We start from the raw sequence: 19,646 nt of genomic DNA, 5'->3' as shown, positions 1-19,646 counted from the left end.
GTCAGCCCTCCTCACGACCTGTAAGAAACCTGGAAAATGAGGTCTTCCTTTCAGCCGTCACCTGGAACTAAACCTCTCCCCTGTCCTTCTTCAGTCTTCTTCCCTGAAACTGTCTGATTAAACTAGCACAGGACATGGCCAAATTCTCCTTCCAAACCTGACAAACAGAAGGGCCCTTGCCACCTGGGGACACTGGCCCTGCAGCCTGAGTCCCCGACCCCCTGAGGGCTGGCAGGTGCCCTGCCGCGTGATGTCCCTTCATCCATCCAGGCAGGCATAGAAAGGCTCCCCACCTAGCTTCCCTGCCCCTCTCTACTTTCTCCCTCAAAACGAGAGCTAATTCTAATGTGAAGTAATGCTGATTCACAAGCTACCTTCCAGCCTCCAACACAAGGATTATAGCAACAGAAACTAAGGACAGAGAGATGCTGCTGCCTGTGCCATTCAGAAAAGAATTTTCTTCTGTTCTCTTTGTCTTTCCACTCTCTGTCAGAGAACAGATTTGCACACAAAGGGATTTAATTAAGAACTGTCCCCCAGAGGCTGTCAGTTTCTGAGTGTCAGTAAGAAGACAACTCCACGTACCACACAATAGATTAAGAATACAGCAGCCTGACAATCTGAGGCAATACAGCTTTCTTCTCGGGCACCACAGACAACTTTTCCTTCTTTATGGCTTAAGCTTCAGGCAAGACCCTTGTCTACTAACATCTTTTAAATCCTCTCCTGAATAATTCCTTCATGTTAATACAGATCAACAGGAACTTGCTAGGTCAATTATGAGAGGAAAAACTAGTGGCAGTGTTTATAGTACATATTTATTTGGCTGCAAAGAGCAGAAGAGCTAGGAAGAAGAATGAGGAAGACCTCCTTCTTTGCTGATGGTTCAGACCTGATGGGCAGTCTGGAATCTGCCAGCCTGCCTACCAGATACACAATCAGAAAGGATGCAGCCAAACCTGCTGACCACCTGCACCCCGTGGCCGTAGGGCCACCCGGAGCACCAGGGCCAGTGCAGGGAGCGGCCTCTCACTTCCTACCTGGGAAGCAAGGGTGAAGCTGAAATCTTTGTAGAATTATTTTGTAGATAATTTGCTCATTTATAGATTCCTAAATTAAGCCTGTAAGAGAAGGAAAGTAATGTCAGCTGCATCTGACCACCTGCTTGGGGAGAGAAGAAGGTTCTCTGACAAATTTTGAAAGAGATTCTCTTCTTTAAAATCATTAGAAGATCAAAACCCTTTTGCTTTAGAATTAAAGAATTAAAGCTAAGTAATCCTTGGGAGAAAAAAAAAAACAGAGAGCTTAATTTTCACTTAATATATAAATGACTAAAATAATGTTTTCCTAAGAATAGACTTTTAAAAGACGAGTGTGACATGGGGATTAGTTCTCTCAGGGATGACAAATTCAAATTACTTCAGGGACCACACAAGTAAGAAAATGAGGCAGTGAACTAGGTGTGTAATAGGGAGTGGTGGGGACTGTGGCCAATGGGGGGAAATGTTAATGCAATGGAACTACTATGCCTACTTCATACACACACTCACACACAGTCACATATACACTCACATGCACCCACACACTCACACACTACACCCACATTCAGGCACACACTCACACACCCACACTCTCACACCCACACTCACACACACAGTCACATATACATTTACATGTACCCACACACTCTCACACACACCTACACCCATACTCATGGACACACACACCCACACTCACACTCGCTCACACCCACACTCTCACATACACGCATACAGCCACATTCACACACACACACCCACTCCCACGCCTACACTCTCATTCACACACTCACACGTACGCCCACACTCACACATATGCACCCACACACACACTAACACACATACACCCACACTCACACATACACCCACTCATTCTTACACACACACATGAACTCTCATACACTCATTCACACCCACACCTACACTCTCATACACCCACTCACACACGCACTCACACATACACCCACTCACACACGCACCCACACATGCTAACACACACAGACACACGCTCATACATGCACCCTCATCTCTCACACACACACGCTCACACACACGCACACACACTCATAGTCTCACCCACATATGCCCATACTCATGCAACCCACACACACTCACACCCACACATACACACTCCACATACACCCTCTCACACACCCACCCCTCACACACCCCCACACACATGCTCACACTCTCATATCCACATATCCACTCTCACACACACACCCACACACACACGGTCACACACTCTTACATACCCAGTCACACATACACACCCTCTCTCACACACACATTCACACCCCCCCACCAACACACACTCACACATCCACACACACCCCACACCCATACACCCCCTCTCACACACACACCTCACACCCCCCCACTCACAGACTCTCATACCCACACATCCACACTCACACCCACTCACACACCCACCACTCATGAGAGTGTGGGTGTGGGTGTGGGGGTGTCACACACCCCCAAACTCATACACACTCTCTCACACTTACACATACTGTCTGACACCCACACTCACACACATCCACAGTGTCTCACACACCCACACTCACCCACTCTCACACACGCACACACAGAGGCCAGGAGAAAACAGAACTACACTGCTCCCATTTGGCATTCTTTTATTTGAGACGGCAATGACAATGCCCACTATAAGCAGGAAGTGAAGATGACCAAAGGCACCCATCAGTCTGCCTTTGCCCAAAGCTGGCCTGGCTCCAGCAGTAGCTCTCGCACCCGCAACTGTAAAGTGACCCAAATGGATGCTCATCTGGACGCTGTCTGAAGTCATGGTTTGCTCGTCTTGTTAAAGTTCCTTACAGCATATCAGCTGCCAATTACCCAGAAAGTGCAGGGCCACAGCCCGGGCCAGGAGTGGACAGGCACTGTGGGCTCCCCTTACTGGCTCTGAATCTCTTCTTGAAGCTAAGCCTATTCAAAGGTAGGCTGAAATTAGAACAGGACACCCACTGCGGATTCTCCGTTTAATGAAGTCCCTTTCCATGGAGTTTTAAGCTCTGGTGGAGAAGGCACAGCAGTGCTCACTCACGCAGAAAGGGACTCTTTGCACTCAGTCATACGGTGCAATGGTCCCTGAGATCTGACCATTAAATTATATCTGTCATCCCTTGCTGTTACCTAGAAGCAAGATGAGCTGATTTTCTTGGCTTCCTGGAGGGCACCGGGAGCCCAGACATGAACTCTGTAACCAGTGGGAGGTTACCCTGAGCTGGGAGGCTGACATTAGAGCACAGTGTACCCCTCAGCTGCCTGTCTCTCTCCTGATTCTCCTGCCCAGGCCACAGCAGCAGCCTTGTCAAAAGCCATATTCTTTTTCAACCTACGCACTCCTGACATTTGTGTGTGACGCAGCAAAAGCACAGTGAGTGGAGGTAAAGGCGCTCTGGGCAGTTCTGCCCCATATGAGAAAGGAAGGTGAGCATCTGGCCACCTGCTGGCTCCCTGCACATCCCAGGCTCCTCACGGGTGGGGCTTGTGTCCCTCTATGTCCCTAGAGCGTAGCTGTCAACAGTGCCACAGTGTTACCAGGCAGGGAGGTTTAGCTCCTGGCATATCAAGAGGAATTAGTAAGAATAGTGACTCACTTGAAATTAATTCTATTATATTTCATTTGTTTCAAGCTTTCTAAAACAAAAATGTTGAGCTCTCTTTTTTAAAAGCACACAGAATTTGAAAGTAAAATATAAATAAAAATTGTTTTTAAAGCTAGATATGAGGAAAGCAAAGACACATACAGAAAGGCCAATCTGTTTGGTATGGTTGAAGGTACTATTTATTTCTGATTGGCCTATTGCCCCAAGGGTATAGAGAGCAGTAGGAAAGGAATCTGATTTCCAGGCATTCTGACCTTCATTACAGGAAGGGCAGGAAAAATTGCCCATGGCTGAGTAGAACCTGGTGGTGGGCAATTCTGACCAGCTGGGGGTGCCTTTGAAATGTTCACCTACTTGATGATTTGGCCTAAGGCTGAGCTGGCTCCCAGCACCTGTTTTCTAAGAATATTTAAACTAAAGAGCTTCTGCACAGTAAAAGAATCTATCCACAGAGTAAACCGTCAACAGAATGGGAGAAAATATTTGCAAACTATGCATCCAACAAAGGTCCACCATCTATAAGGAATTTAAACAAATCAGCAAGCAAATAACTAATAGCTCCATTAAAAAGTGGGCAAGAGACATGAACAGACACTTCTCAAAATTAGACAAACAAGCAGCCAACAAGCATATGATAACATGCTCAACATCACTGATCATCAGACAATCGCAAATCATAATCACAATGAGATACTATCTCACTCCAGTTGGAATGGCCATTATTAAAAAGTCACAAAATAACGGATGCTTGTGAGGCTGCAGGGAAAAGGGAGCACTAATACACTGTTGGAGGGAATGTAAATTAGTTCAGCCACTGCAGAAAGTAGTTGGAGATTTCTCAAAGAACTTAAATCAGAGCAACCTACTACCCAGCAATCCCATTCCTGGGTATATACCCAAAGGAAAATAAATCCTTCTACCAAAATGACACATGCACTCCTTTGTTCACTGCAACACTACTCACAATAGTAAAGACATGGAATCAACCTAGGTGCCCATCAACAGTGGACTGGATAAATAAAATGTGGTACATATATACCATGGAATACTACATAGTCTTAAAAAAGAATGGAATCACGTCCTTTGCAGCAACATGGATGCAGTTGGGGGCCACTACCCTAGGTGAATTAATGCAGGAACAGAAAAGCAAATACCACATGTTTTCATTTATAAGTGGAAGCTAAATATTGGGCACTTATGTACTCAAAGATGGGAACAATAGACACTGGGGATTATAAGAGGGGCGAGGGAGGTGGGCAAGGGTTGAAAAACTGACTGTTGCATACTATGTTCAGTATCTGAGTGATGTGATCATTCTTATCCCAAACCTCAGCATCACACGATATACCCAGGTAACAAATACCTTGCAAAGGTCTCCTGAGGGAAGGCAGGCAATGTTGCCCACAGCTGAGCTCCACCGGTCTACACCTTAGTAAACAGTTAAGTTTCATCCACTCCTTCTTGATTCTGTGACTTTGCTTCTGGGATCATCTTCCTTCTTCCTAAGTTTCATCCTTTAGACTCCTTTTTAAAAATTATTTTAGTAAATACTTTTTGGTGATCAGCTCTCCATTGTATAAAGTATCTTTCTTTAGGCTTATTCCTGAAGGACAATTTTGATGGATACATCAATCAGATTAACACTTGTTTCTCTCTTATTTAAAAATATTCTCCTACTGTGCTGTGTTTTCTGTTGACCAGATGTCTGCTGTCAGCCTACTCACTGTTATTCTGGAGGTAATGTCTTCTCTGTCTGGTTGCTCCAAATATCTTTATTTTGCCTTTGCTGTTCTGCAGTCTCTATAATATGGCTGGGTGTGAATATATTTTTATTTATCTTTCTTTAGATTCATTGGGTTTCCTGAATGAGAAAATAGATGTCTTTCAACTAGAAAGTCTTGGAACTTCCATATCTTAATTTCTCCCATTCTCTACAATCTCTATCAGAATTCTAAGCAGATGTGTGGTAGATCTTTTCACTTTATCCTCCATGTATCGAAACATCTCTTTCCTGTGTTCCATCTATATATGTTTCATACTAGTTAACTTCTTCAGATCTGTGTGCTGGTTTGCTATGAAATATCTCAAAATAGATATCAAAATGAGTATATATCAAATATACTCATTTTACATCCCAATATCTGGGCCTGATTCAACTGCTTTTGCCTCAGCTGATTCTTGCTTACAATGCCCTTTCTCCTTGTGACTAGTTTTTATTTTGAGGTCACATTCCTTGGAACACTATTTGTGGGAATTTTTTTGTAGCCTGGGTGAAGGGTGCATTCACCCCGTGTGCGTATGTTTAGGTCAGATACCTGTCCATCCATTTAAAAACACATATTCCATTTGGACTTTGCACACCACACAGGGAAGCATAAATGGGGCTCCACATTCATAAGAGGGTAAGCCTGCTACAGATGGCAAGTGACTCGGGGAAAACACAAACATTTCTTTCTCTTCTGGACTGAGCCAAGGTTCACTGAGAGATGTTTGCTTACATTGTCCCACTGCAGTACAGGCTCTTGGGTCTCCTGGCTTTATAAGATAGATCCTGATCTGATTCTCTCTACTTGGGTACCTGCACTCATCACATGCCACAACCCAGCAATGATTGGCCATGAGGGCCAAGGGCCCAGGCCCCGAGATCAAGAGATGCTCCCAGACAGCCACCACTTCAAGGCAGACTTTGCTCTATGGATTCCAACTCCACCTCTAGAAATTAATTTCTCTTATTTTCTTGCCATGTCAGCTGTGCTTTTAAAAATGGACATAGAATGTGAAATGACAGACAATAGAGACTCAGAAGGGTGTCAGGGATGGGGAGGGAGTAGATAACGAGAGATTATGTAACGGATGCAGTGTACATTATTCAGATGCAGTGTACATTACTCGGATGCAACGTACATTATTCTAGTGATGACTTCACTAGACACTCTTCCTTTACCACTACGCAGTGTATCCATGTAATAAAATTACACTGTACCCCATCAATTTATACAAGTAACATTTTGCTTTTAAAAATATGTATTTTATATGGTATTCAGGATTTCAGGCATTTTGTTGAAGGCGAGTTGTCAGGCTGTCCTCCATATTCCCAGGAAAGGAAGGAATAGTCTCATGTTTAAAGCATCATCATTTCTACTATACTTGGATACTTGGAAATGTGCAGAGTCACCTGGCATTTTAATTTCTTTTTCCCCTTCCTCCCTCCCTCCCTCCCTTCCTTCCTTCTTTCCTTCCCTCCCTCCCTCTCTCCCTTCTTTCTTTCTTTCTTTTTCTTTTTTTCTTTCTCTCATTATTGTTATTTGTTTTTTAGAGACAGGGTCTCACTCTGTTGCACACACTAATCCTAAACTCCTGGGCTCAAGTGATCCTCCCAGCTCGGCCTCCCAAACTGCCTGGAATATAGGCATGAGCCACTGCGCCCAGCCATGGAGTTTTAATTTGCAAGCTCTATGCTTTTTCACAGGCCTAAGGCTTCTGAGAGAACTCATAGGGCCCTTGGCAGAGGCCTGACATCATCCTTTTCCACAGATTTGAAAGGCGGTCTATGTCCTGGCCGCACCCCAGTGCCCGACAGAAATAGAATGAGAAGTATGATCCAGCTGGCAGGATCTCATCCTTGGAACAGACAGGCAGTAAGAAGGATTTCCAGCTACGTGGTCAGAAAAGTACCATGAAGGATGGTCACAGGGTAGGTAGGCCTGGGTGGGAAGCCATATCCTTCATGCAAACTCACAGTTGTTACATTTGATACAAACTTTTTTCTTTTCTCTAGAACATCTGGCCCAGGATTCCTCTGTCATTTAAAAACAAGTCATCAGCAACAATGGGGTCTATTAATAATAATAGAGTGACTTCTACTGTGTGTCCCCTTGAACCCCTAACCCAAGCTCTCACAGTGCCTCACACACCACAGTACTGCTGCCTGTCTCCTGGAGGGGGCCATTTGCTTCCCATCACATCTCCAGGATGCAGCCCAGGGACTGGCACACGTGGTGTCCTAAATATTTTCAAATAAATGTAAGAATAATGTTTCTGTTGGGACTTATCAGATTTAGAGATATCATCTGAGGAGGTAATGCTTTATGGAAAAACAGCTCCATGGAACCTGTCCCTAATGGTCTACAAGAGTCCTTCTAGAGACCAAAATCTGAACCAGGGTGTGGCCACCTACCCCTGAGCAGCACACTCTGCAGAACTTGTCTAAATATTCACATTAACTTTGGTCAGAGCTTTACAGGTTCAAATTGCTTTCACATACATCTTATTTACTTCTTATAATGGGAGAGAAATGCAGAATACTATCCGCTTTTTAATTTTTCTTTTCTGATTTTTAAGATGGGGTTTCATGCTATCATCCAGGCTGGCATGCAGTAACCCAGTCATGACTCATTGCAACCTCAAATTCTTGGGCTCAAGCCATCCTCCTGCCTCAGCCTCTCAAGTAGCTGGGTCTACAGGTGAGGACCAAAACGCCTGGCCATTTTTTTTGTTCTGTTTTGTTTTCAATTTGTGGTAGAGATGGGGCCTCACTATGTTGTCCAAACTGGGCTTTAACTCCTGGACTCAAGTGATCTTCCAACCTCAGTCTCCCAAAGTGCGGGGATTACAGGCATGAGTCACCACACCAAGCCCCATTTTCTTTTCTTTTTAACCACTAAAAAACAAGGCTCTGAAAGTTGTCCAGGGAAGCACTGGATAAAACAGAACCCAGGTTCACACTGCTGTGTTCAGATGATAAGTACCCTGTCCTCAAAGTCCCAGAAGCTGATTCTCCACCAAAACTGAAGAAGAAAGGACTGGAGAGCATGGGAACTGCTTTCCTAAACCTCCTCACGATATCAACTGCCTGTATGATTTTGGAGGGGGCACTAATTTTCTAAGGTGAATTTTCACTGCCTATGAACAAGAGTCTTTTCAAAGTCATGTTTCTACAGAAGCATGGGTGAATCGCACATCTGCCGAGTAGGCGTGTGGTCAGCTGGAAAGCAAATGCCCTGCCCAGCTCTGACAGATGGCTGCCATCTGGGAATCATTTCATTTTTGTAAGAATTAGGCAATCTGGGAATTTACATGAACCTCCCACTTGTCAAATACTGGCACTAATAAACAAATGTTTTATATGCCGTGAGCCAAACAGAATACCTCCTAGAACCAGATCTTCCTCTTGGGCCACCTGTTGCCCCACGTGGGTCTGATAATCCCTGGAGTCCCACCCACCTCTTGGGATCTAGTCTTCTTTTCACTGCCCGCTGGACTCATTCCCCCTTGCTCTCAGGGAAATCCTGGGACTAAGTACTTTTAGTTCCATTACAACTCAAGACTTCATCCTTTGAAGGACACAGGGGTTATTTTGTCCATCAGATGGCCAAGTCAAATATGACATAAATCCATGTAAATACATGTTTAACCAAGTGGATCAAGCATTTTTTGGACATACATACGAGCAAGGTACTCTGGACTTGTATAATTTTTCCTTTTTCCAGGTACCTGAAATGTTCTCCACCACACACAAAATGCCACTTCATCACCATATGGTCACAAAGACACTATGCCCGATCTTCAGAGTCCAACACGCTAGGATTAAAATCTTGTCTTTACCATTTACTAGCTCTATGATGTTGATCAAGCTATTTAACTTTTTTGGACCTTAGTTTTTTCTCCTTTAAAAATAAAGAAAATACCACCAACTGATTAGTCTGTTGTGTAAATTACTCCAGAAAAGCCAACACATAAAAAATATTGGCACTAGATAAATATTGATTCCCTTCTGTCCACTACAAAAGGTTATGGTGTTAATTCTACCATACTTCACATCAGATATTGGATGAAGCAGGCAAATAAGCAGTTTTTAAAGCTGTGTTTCCCCCAGCCTCAGTTAGGAACACATCTAAAGAGTCTACATATGGCATATGACTCCCTCTTTAAAAAAAAAAAAAAAAAAAAAAAAGTCACTGTTTAAATGACTTTAGACAGAAGGGTAGAAAATGAGAAGTCGAGAATTTACAAAATCTTACTCAGAACCAAAACAAACTCAGAGACAGCAACAGTACATGCATTAGCCTGACTTGCAGAAAAGAACAGAGATTGACTCATTTTACTTAGTGAAGGTAGATAATAATAGCATTGTTTTCAGTTAAGTAACATCAGCCAAAAGAATATAAATACCATTAGACTGAAAAGCATGAATAACCGTGGCTTTCTCTTTGCTGGCATTTTCTCATAATTGCAGTAGAGCTCTATTTAGATGGAGGTTTTGATTCCAAATTTCATGTTTGAATTTTTTTAATTGATAAAAACCTAGAAATAAGATTTTGCAGTGGGGTTAACGGCAAGTCAGATACGGAAGCAGTCAGAGAGAATTTGGCTTAACTCAGCGGTCCCAAATCATTTCACCTCCAAGTACCCCTTCCTGTTATCTCTCTCTCAACAGTTCTCATGCTTTGAAAGACAGTCTAGTAAGCTTCACTTATTAATAATTCATCTTCCCTTTTTCTTCAAAGACTTACACAATTGCCAATCAGAGCTCCTGATCAGCTATGATAACCAGTGTTGACACACTTTGCTGATATCAATCCTACCAAAAGCAAAGAAATGTGAAGATTTAGTTATCCTGTATGGCCCTATTTCAGAGTCACAAAATTTCCATTAGGTTCTATAAAACATGCAATAAGCCTGCAAACTCCCCTTTCCACCATCACAGTCCTCCCAAGATTCACAGAGGGAATCACAGAGACCAAGATTCTCATGATGAAAACAACTTGTTTTGTTGATCAAAATAGAATGATTTTTTTAAATTAACACATTTCAAATGTTATTTTACTTCTGAACAAATCATATGGTCATTGAGGCAAAATTTACAACTACTCAATATAGCCCCCCTCCGCACCCTTAGTCACCTTTTAGTTTTCCATGATACAAGGATCCATTCACATAAGTAATACAAGAACTCCTAAAGTGACTCTCAGAATGCAATAGACACAGAATCAGAATGGTCAAGATGAGCCCCTCAGTTAATATTCATTGGCATACACTTCATCACCACTCACTCTATGCCTTTGCCGTAAGCACTGTTTGCCCATCATGCGTGCTGATGCATCCTCACACACCCCACTGTTACTACCTCATTAGATTTGTTTTATGAAGTCAATTTTGGTCATTGACACTATGTTTTGGGCTGAACTGTGTGCTTCTACAATTCAAATTTTGAAGTCCTCATGCCAGTAGCTAAGAATATGACTGTTTGGAGACAGGTCTTTAAAGAGGTAATTAAGTTAAAATGAGGTCATTGGAGCAGGCCCCAATCCAATATGAGTGTGTCCTTATAAGAAGAGCAGTGGACACAGACAGATGCAGAGGGAACAGCACAAAAAAACCCAGGGAGAAGACGAACATCTGCAACCCAAGGAGAGAGGCCTCAGAAGAAACCAGCCCCTGCCAATGCCTTGATCTTGGACTTCCAGATTACTTGCAAAACTGGAAGTCTGGAAATCTTGGATTTCCAGACAACAAATTTCTGTTTAAATTACCCAGTCTGTGTTCCTTTGCTCCAGCAGCCCTAGCAGACTAATATACTGTAGGAAGCACAAAACAGTTAAAAATATCATTCCTTTACTAAAAAAAAAATAATAATAAGCCAATAGACAAGCTTCCTTATTCAAAGTTGTATGCCTGCTGGTCTAAGTTAAAGAAAAAAAAGACACTTGGTATCATTTGAGAGGCAGTGGAGAAAATTCTATTATTAACTATGTTTTTATTTGAATGTACAAATTAAATTACAACCATCCCTGGAGGAATGAACACATTACTCTCATTATTATTAGCAGCTTAATGGTATTTTGTGGAATCAGTGAGATCTTTCACAAGTATCTAACTGAGATCAAACAGGCTGTAAGGAGAGGAAGTTTTAATGGGGTAAAAGAGTACAGAGAGAAGGGAAAGAACAGGTTCAGAATATGCAGAAAACTGAGTAGAGAAGGCAGCAAGAAAACATGCCCAACAAAAGAGAAGCCTATGAAGACAAGGAGAAACCACACTCCTGCCGGAGCCAAATACCCTGCACATCACAAGCACAGGCAGGCTCTGGGGTTAATCTACTGCTCAAAGATGGTCAAGCCTCCATCAATAACTAGTAATTCCTCTCTCTCTCTCTCTCTCTCTCTCTCTCTCTCTCTCTCTCTCTCTCTGGAAGCAGAGAACAGACTGTTAAAGAATCTATGCATCTTGCAGGGAATGAGGCCCAAGTAATCTCACTTTCACTTCCTTCCTTGCTAAAGTAAACAGTGTTCCAGTCATGACCCTACTGTACCACAATCTCCATTTGAATCACATTTTCTTCAGAGAAGTGTAAAGCACTTCAGACAGAAATGCTTTCCTTTTTCGTTTTCCATGTACTTTGTGCTATGCAAACTACAGAGTACAATTTATCCCTCTCTGAAACCCAGAATACCCAGAGCAGGCATGTTAACAATTTCTGTGCCCTGGTACTCAGCATCACGACAAATCTCTATTACTACAACCCACAAACCCCATGGACTCACAACTAACCCTATACCATTCTACATTCATATTTTCAACATTCTTCAAAAAAAAGCATTGCTTTCTCTTTTGTACACTGAAGGAAAGAAAAATGGAGACAATAAATGGCCTGCACAAGGCCACGATAAATTAGAGGAATGCCTAGAAATGTTCCTGATACTAACAAAAAGGAGTAAACATGATATAACACTATAAAACCTTTATATAGTTGACATAAGAACAAGCATATAATTAAAAATGTGTAACAACTTTGCAACTTTCAAGCATGTGTGCATCCCAGCATCTGGTAATAACTGATGAAAGTTTAGAATGAAATGTCATTTGAAGATGGAAGATGCACTTAATACTCCAAAAATAGCTTTACTGGTATTTTAATTCTTCCTAAGATTGTAATCTTTCCAATTTCCCTTTTGTCAGTATCATCTCCTGTCCTCAGAGTTTGAAAACACATTCTACCTATGGACTACCAAACAGGTAGCAAAGAGGAATTAAATAAGAGATCCTTCTCCTCCATTGACAAAAGCAGCTTCATGGCTGCTAGCATTTAGCATGTACAATTAAGACAGAAGTTTGAATTATTCCCTTTACCTGTGATCTCAGGTAGGTAAGTGGACACTGAAGTATTTGGGCTTTCTAGATCAAAGTGCTACTAATTCCTCAGTTTACCTCTTATGACAATTCTAACAAATTACTATGGAACTAACTATAAACAGTGCAAACAACAAAAGGAATTAATTACAAACCACTGCTTGCTTATCTTTGACTTTAGAAGAGCCAATGATGTTACCAATTCAAAACTTAAGAGAATTGTTCTAGTGTTCCACGACCCTGCTTCCAGGCCAAAATGGAAGGCCCCTCCTCTGGGGTCTTCTGGCACCCACAAGTTCCTTTACCTGGACACATTTGCCTGTGCACTTTTGTATTGCACCCGAAACATCTGGAGAGATAACTACCAGACCCTCCCATAGGCAGGAAGCATTTTGAGGGCAGGGTTTCTGATTTAGTTAATTTTGTATGGCCTGGGCGTGGATCATATGAGTTGCTCCTCTCAGCTGTCTTTCTCCAAAGGGCTGAAGTCAAATGTTAGTACTTAAGCAATGTATGCCTGGAGCTATATTTTGCTACATGAGCCTAGGGATAGCTGGCCCCTTATCTTACAGATAAGAGAAAAGAAACCCAGAGGGGATATGTCTTTTGTTCCAGTCCTGCAGCTGGTCAGTGGTAAAGCCAGAATGGATAACCATGTTTCCTGACTCTAAATTCCAGCACCTTTCCATACTTTGTACACCATATATAGATATGTCCTTCCTGGCTTTGTACTTCTATAACACTTGATAATTCATTGCCACAAGTCAGTAACTACATGGCCTTCACATCCTGGGAATTAGCAGATCTCACAGGCTAATTCCAGGAGGGGTATTCCAGCAGAATTCCTCCCTACCTGCCTGCCGAGCTTTGCTTTAGTAGCTGCACGTTCCATGACGCCCTCTGCAGGTGGGAAAAGGACAGCTATGGCCTGGCAAATCAATGGGCCAAGTCCAGGCAGGCCATAGGTTGAGCCTACCTTGAGGAGTTTGGAGTAACTGAACACCTGTGCAGGTCTCTCTCAGGCCCCCAGCCCACTTGCAGGGATTTTACCTGGAGCCTGTGCATGCAGGCTGTGCAGCATCTTCACCCAAACTAAAGCCCCAGTGGAGCTGGGCTTTTGGTTCAAGTAGAGTATAAGGGTTAAAAACCTAAGCTATGGAGTAGAACTGCTTAGTTTGACATATGAATCTGCTTCTTAATAACTGCTCTGCCTTCAACACATTGTTTAAATATTCTGTGTCTGTTTCCTCTTCTCCATAAAATGGAGACAATGGATAATAATCCACCTCCTAGCATGGTATGAGATTTAACTAATGTACATGTAAAACAGTGGGATCCTGACGCACAGTAGGCATTAGAGAGATGGCCGGTATTATTAACACTACTACTACGTATCTAAATCAAAACAATTTTTAACCATTAACTGCACTTGTTGGTTTCGCCATCCACTATGATTTGGCACCCCATGAGCAAATATTTTTTTCTTTTAATTTTTAGAACATTTGCATGATACCCTAAACACATAATCTAGGGAAATGGTTTATTTATATGAATAGTCTCCCTTAATTAGCTATTAGTTGAAAAATATATCCCAAATGGCATGGTAAATTACCCTGTGTTTGAAAGCAGGTTGAGCATTTCAGCGACAACATTCCCAAATTAGGAGCAGTAAATTAATGTTGAAAGTCCCTCTGATACCTGTTGGGACCCTTCCCTTCAGTGCCATGGGCTTCATCCTCATGAAACCCTTTTAAAGTGAACACCGAAGGAATCCCTATGGATTGGCCACAGTGCTCCTGGAAGGATTACCTCTGCCCTGAAAAAGAGAGGTCATGTCAAAGGGTCTTGAGCACAGCGCTCTCCACCTCTGAAAAGCAGAGAGCACCTCTTCTTCAAAGTGGGGGACCACAGAACCAAAGCTGTTCCACCCCTTCCTGGAAGGTGCAAAGTCGCCCGGCGGGCGTTCGCCTCTTACCACGAACTCCTCCAAAGTCTGATAGGTCTTGCCCCGGAACTCGCAGTAGTTCTTCCTCTCCTTGCACTGCGGGCAGCACTGGCTCGTGTCGACGTGGATGCAGCGCGGGTGCAGCCTCGGGCACTCCGGCTGCGCGCACAGCGGCCCCTCCTCGGTGCACAGGCACGGGCAGGCCGAGGGGCCCGGCGCGAACTTCTCTCCGATCGCGTACACGAAGCCGCTCTCGTCCACGCAGCCCTTGCCGCGATAGTCCGGGTACACGTACTCCTCTGGTGGCTCGGGCGTGGGTGCGAGTTCCGGGCCAATCGCGTCCTGGGCGGCTGCAGCCAGTGCTTCCCCCTGCGGGGTGTCCCCGCGGGGCCGGACCTGCAGATCCCCGGCCTTGGCGCCCCCGCCCTGGGAGACCCAGGCCTGCTTCAGCTTGCTCCACGGCTCACGGCCGGCGAGTCCACGGCCGCTCTTGCTCTTCCAGTCTCGGCCGCTGCCGCCCTCGTCCCTCGCTGGGCGCCCGAGCTCGTTCATCCGCCCCGGGCCGTCCCGAGAGGCGTGCTCACGCTTCTCCTGGCCCGACTGCTCTGGTGCCTGGGCCAGCTTCTCCAGCGGGATGCTCGGACTGCACAGAGCCACCATCAGGCAGCAGGTGACCAGGAGGGAACTGGAGAGCGCGCCAACTGCCATCGCAGTGGAGCTGGGCATCCCCTACCACGTCCCGGCGGGCGGGCGGGCGGGGAGCGCGGCCGAGGGGCGAGTCGCATTCACAGCCCGGGGGCGCGCCGCCGCCAGCCGGGAGCCGCCGTCCCTGCGGAGAGAACAGCAGCACAACTGAGCCCCGCGGCCCGCGAGCGCCCCGGCCCGCCGCGGCCCCCACCTGGGCTCCGGCATAGCTCTAGATTAACGAGCTGGGCGACGGGGGCGGGGGCAGCATGCCCAGCGTCGATGCACGGCCGGGGTTCTTAGACATCACAAATTGTGGAGCGATATATTGGAAACGAAATCCAAGAACGACACCGGCCGGCGTGTTTCTGATGTAGTCGTGATTAGTGTTGGAGATGGCCAAGGGCGGCTTGCGGAGCCCAGGGAACGCAGCGAGCAGGGCCCGCGCCCCCCTGCAAAGCTCTGCTGGGAACCACGTAATTCGGGCACCCAGGGTGTCCCTCCCTAGGTCCTGGCCACATTTCCCGAAGGTTATTAAATGGAGAATTCAGCAGTGGAGTTAGAGACAGACGAAAGTACAGGAAAATAAGAGGGAAACTCTTCCTCATTTGCTTTAGGGGTTTGTGCTGGGAAAATGCCGGGAGGTTAAACAAAGCTTCTCCTAGGACTCCACGACTCATTTCTAACAACTTCTTAAAAGCCTCCCGTCTCGGGAGCAGATGTCCCCTCCCTGCTCTCTAAGCCCGGTTGCATGAAAAGATGCCCTCGACCCCTTCCCAGAGGGCCGAGTCGGGGATTCCCGGGGCTTCAGTTCCTCCGCCGGCCCGCCCCTGGGAGCCTCGGGAGCCAAGTCGCGGGCCGCGGCGCTCAGTCTTGTAGGGTCCTGGCTGCGGAGCAGAAGCGCCCGGGCAGCACCAAGGAGTGCAGTGCGGAAGGCTGGGGCTCCGGGGCGCAGAGTGGGGGCGAGACCCTCCTACTTGCCGGACCCTCGCCAGCCTTTCTGGATTCCAAAGTTTCTGCCGCCCAAAGGGGCTGGGAGAGCCCGATACGCCGCAGGACACCGGCAATCCAGCCTCTCTCTCTGCCTCACTCCCCGAACGCCCCCACTCTGCGCACTCCGGTGCGTCTGTCCCCTCCCCCTAAGCCCTCCTCCCTTAGGCCTCCGAATGTGCCCGGCCTTGCTCACTCCCTGCCCGGTCCCTTCCGACCTCAACACTGGGCGAAGCGCCCATATTCACAAACTTGGGCGGGGGACGGGGGGTTTCCTCCGGAGCAGCTGAGAGGCGGAACAGAGCGGGAGCGCGTCCGGCAGCGCGGGGACACCCAGCATGCACCCTCAGCCCTGAAGACCAGCGCCCAACCTACATACATGAGCGCAAGGCGTGGGCCGGACGCCGGGCTCGTGGCGGGCGCAGGGGTAGCAGCGGCGGGCGCGGACCCGGGTTGCCAGCGCCCATCCTGGGCCGGTAGGGGACCCACGCGGGCGGACCGCGGAGAGCCCAGCCCCACCTGCGCGCTCCGCCCGGCGCGCGCACCAGGCTAGGGCGTCTCCGGGGACTCGCTCATCGCGCTGCCAGCTGCCGGTGGTCGCGGCCCCAACTCGCGTCAGTGCCCGCGTCGCCCTCAGCCGCTCATCCTCCAGCCTCGTCCCCACTTCTCCAAGACCAAGCGCTCGCCGGACGCCACCCGGGAGCCGCCTCACTCCTCTCTGCGGAGGGGTTCGGGCAGCTGTCCAGACCCGGCAGCCGGAATGTCTGGGCAGCCGCTGCGCGTCGGAGGGGAAAGAGAAGCCGGGAGCGCGGCAGGCGCGCTAGTGGCACCGAGGCCAGCATGGGAGCCAGCGCGCCTGCCACCCGCCTCCCCCTGCCGCAGCCGCCTCCGCCCGGCTCCCGCTCCGCTCCCTCCTCTGCTGCCCCCGCTCCGGAGGCGCCGCCTCGGCCCGCGCTGCCCCAGGGGAGGCCCTCGCGCTGCCCCCGGGGAGGCCCCGCCGCCGCACCCGCTCCCTTTGCTGCGCCAGACCCACCTGTCAGTCATCCGCGCGGCCGCGTCCCCACCTCCGCCGCCGGCCGCAGACCGTGCTAGGGTTGCCATTCTCCAGGCGTGTCACTCACTTTGCGCTGGACCTTTCATCTTGGCTTTTCTCTTTTCTTTAATTTCTTCCTCCCTAATTGGCCCCCTCTGGCTTTCCTCTTTGTGGGCGGCTTGGTTCAGCTACCGTGTTGAGTTTGGGATTCGAAGGCCGTGTTAGTTTAGCAGACTTGAGACTTTTTCGTCTTTGCATTCAGAAACCCAGAGAAATAGACGTGGATGAGTAAGAAACGTAAAAATCTCAAGCGCGAACTTTCTGAATCTCTGCCAGTCTCTCCCCCCGCTCACATCTTCCTCTTCCTGCCTGCTCACTCTTCTGCTACAAATAGAAACCTGTTTCCTAACTTTGCTGGAATCCTCAACTGTTAAGCAGAGGCCTGGTTGTTTTTACTCTTTGATGTTGTGTACAGGAGAAAAAGTCAATAGCACCTGTTCAGATTAATCCCCGAAATGGAATTTTCATGGAAATGGCCGTTCCCTCGTGGCATTTTTAGAATCCCCGAAAGTGCTCGGACGGTAAACGGATAACCTTCCCTGCAAAGTCAGGCGCTCTGGCTGGTGGGAACTGGGGAGACTGGTTTAGGACAAAGTATTTCTACCTTTTAATTGTATAGACAAACCAGTCTTAGCTGAGGTGGTAGGAAGCCCTCCTTGAAAGCCTTCTTAGAAGGCTGCCCCTCTACCCCCTCCAACACACACAGAACCAACAGGGCAGCAGGGCTGGATGGAGGATTTCTTTCTGGTTTGTTTGTTTCTGAGACGGAGTCTTGCTCTGTGGCCCAAGGCAGGAGTGCAGTGGCTGATCTCCACTCGCTGCAAGCTCCGCCTCCCGGATTCATGCCAGCCTCAGCCTCCTGAGTAGCTGGGACTATAGGCGTCCGCCACCACCACCCGCTAATTTTGTTTTTGTATTTTTAGTGAGACGGGGTTTCACCGTGTTATCCAAAACGGTCTGGATCTCCTGATCTTGTGATCCGCCTGCCTCGGCCTCCCCAAATGCGGAGATTACAGGCATGAGTCACCGCGCCCGGCCTGGATGGAGGATTTCTATGTCCAGGATGATCTGAGCCCTTCTGCTGTTTCAGTTCTACTCTCATTTTTCCTTTTTTTTTTTTAATGTTTTGGAGACATGATCTCACTTTGTCATCCAGACTTCAGTGCAGTGACATGATCACGGCTCACTACAGCCTCAAACTCTTGCCTCAGCCTCCGAAGGAGCTGGGTGTACAGGTCACCACACAGGGCTAATGGTTTTTTTATTATTATTTTTTTGTAGAGATGGAGTCTTGCTTTGTTGCCCAGGCTGGTCTTGAACTCTTGACCTCAAATGATCCACTCGGCCTCTCAAAGTGCTGGAATTACAGGTGTGAGCCACCACACTCGGCCCTTTTATTTCTTGTTACCGTCAGAAAAGAGATAGGCCACATTTGCCTGTGGCTGCAGCAGCCTACCCACCCACCTGCCTCTCATCACATGCTCTAATCAATTATGGCTTCCGTGTCTTTATGATGCCTCTATTCCAAATATCACACCTTTCACAATACCACCGAAATAAAAACACGCCTCAAGGTATGATCATATGCAATGTGCAAAATGGGTCCTCAGTTCTATAAAATCAAGTTTTTCTAGCATGGGTTAGGCTACAAATTTTGTTATTTGACTTACTTTATTAGCTAATTCTGTTCTTGTCATTAAATGGCCTGTTTGTTTTGTTTTGCCAACAGTACTCTCATGTGGTTACAATGGGGTAGCCCCAAACGTGTGACTAATAAGAAGAAACAGTAACGGTGTATGTGTCCAGGATTCTAACTGAAAAATTGATTGGGGGCTCAGGTGAGGAAATAATGATGTCTTTTTATTGATCCCACCTTGATCACTGGTCTCTTTGAATCGGAAACTCCTTGTCCCAGCCAGCTGGTTCCAGTAGAGAGCTATGAATATGAGACAGCCAAGTTTTCAAGAAGAGGCCTGACAAAACTGAGGATGAATTAAGTGACCAAGTGTCCAAATGGCTTTGTTCTGTTAGATGTTCTCAGAGATAGTGTTATAGGGCTGATAGAAAGAGGGAGGAAAGCAGTTTCCAAGGGATTGCTGTTCTTTGTGAAGAAGAACAATACCCGTGCAGCTCGATGA

The 19,646-nt window shown here is 46.8% G+C and overlaps 1 protein-coding gene across 4 annotated transcripts in view; it reads right to left on the bottom strand.

Moving 5' to 3' along the window:
• Nucleotides 1–17,721, bottom strand: part of VWC2 (von Willebrand factor C domain containing 2) — a 153,016-nt gene extending 135,295 nt beyond the window's left edge. Inside the window, exons 1-2 of one of the 4 annotated variants that reach the window (XM_030931958.1) lie at nucleotides 17,449–17,721; nucleotides 14,772–15,570 (exon numbers count right to left, since the gene is read on the bottom strand). In XM_030931958.1, the coding sequence (XP_030787818.1) occupies nucleotides 14,772–15,467 (696 nt within the window). In that variant the 5' untranslated portion in view covers nucleotides 15,468–15,570; nucleotides 17,449–17,721. Of the gene's footprint in view, nucleotides 1–14,771; nucleotides 15,571–16,794; nucleotides 17,321–17,448 lie in introns of those variants that run through there. The other 3 variants (XM_010357493.2, XM_030931959.1, XR_004057862.1) reach the window with 3 other exon arrangements.
• Nucleotides 17,722–19,646: the final 1,925 nt, after the last annotated feature.

Source organism: Rhinopithecus roxellana, chromosome 6 (genome assembly GCF_007565055.1).
Source record: "Rhinopithecus roxellana isolate Shanxi Qingling chromosome 6, ASM756505v1, whole genome shotgun sequence".
Classification (NCBI taxonomy): Eukaryota; Metazoa; Chordata; class Mammalia; order Primates; family Cercopithecidae; genus Rhinopithecus; species Rhinopithecus roxellana.
The sequence above is the reverse complement of the archived record's forward strand: the minus strand, read 5'-3'. Positions and strand labels throughout refer to the sequence as shown.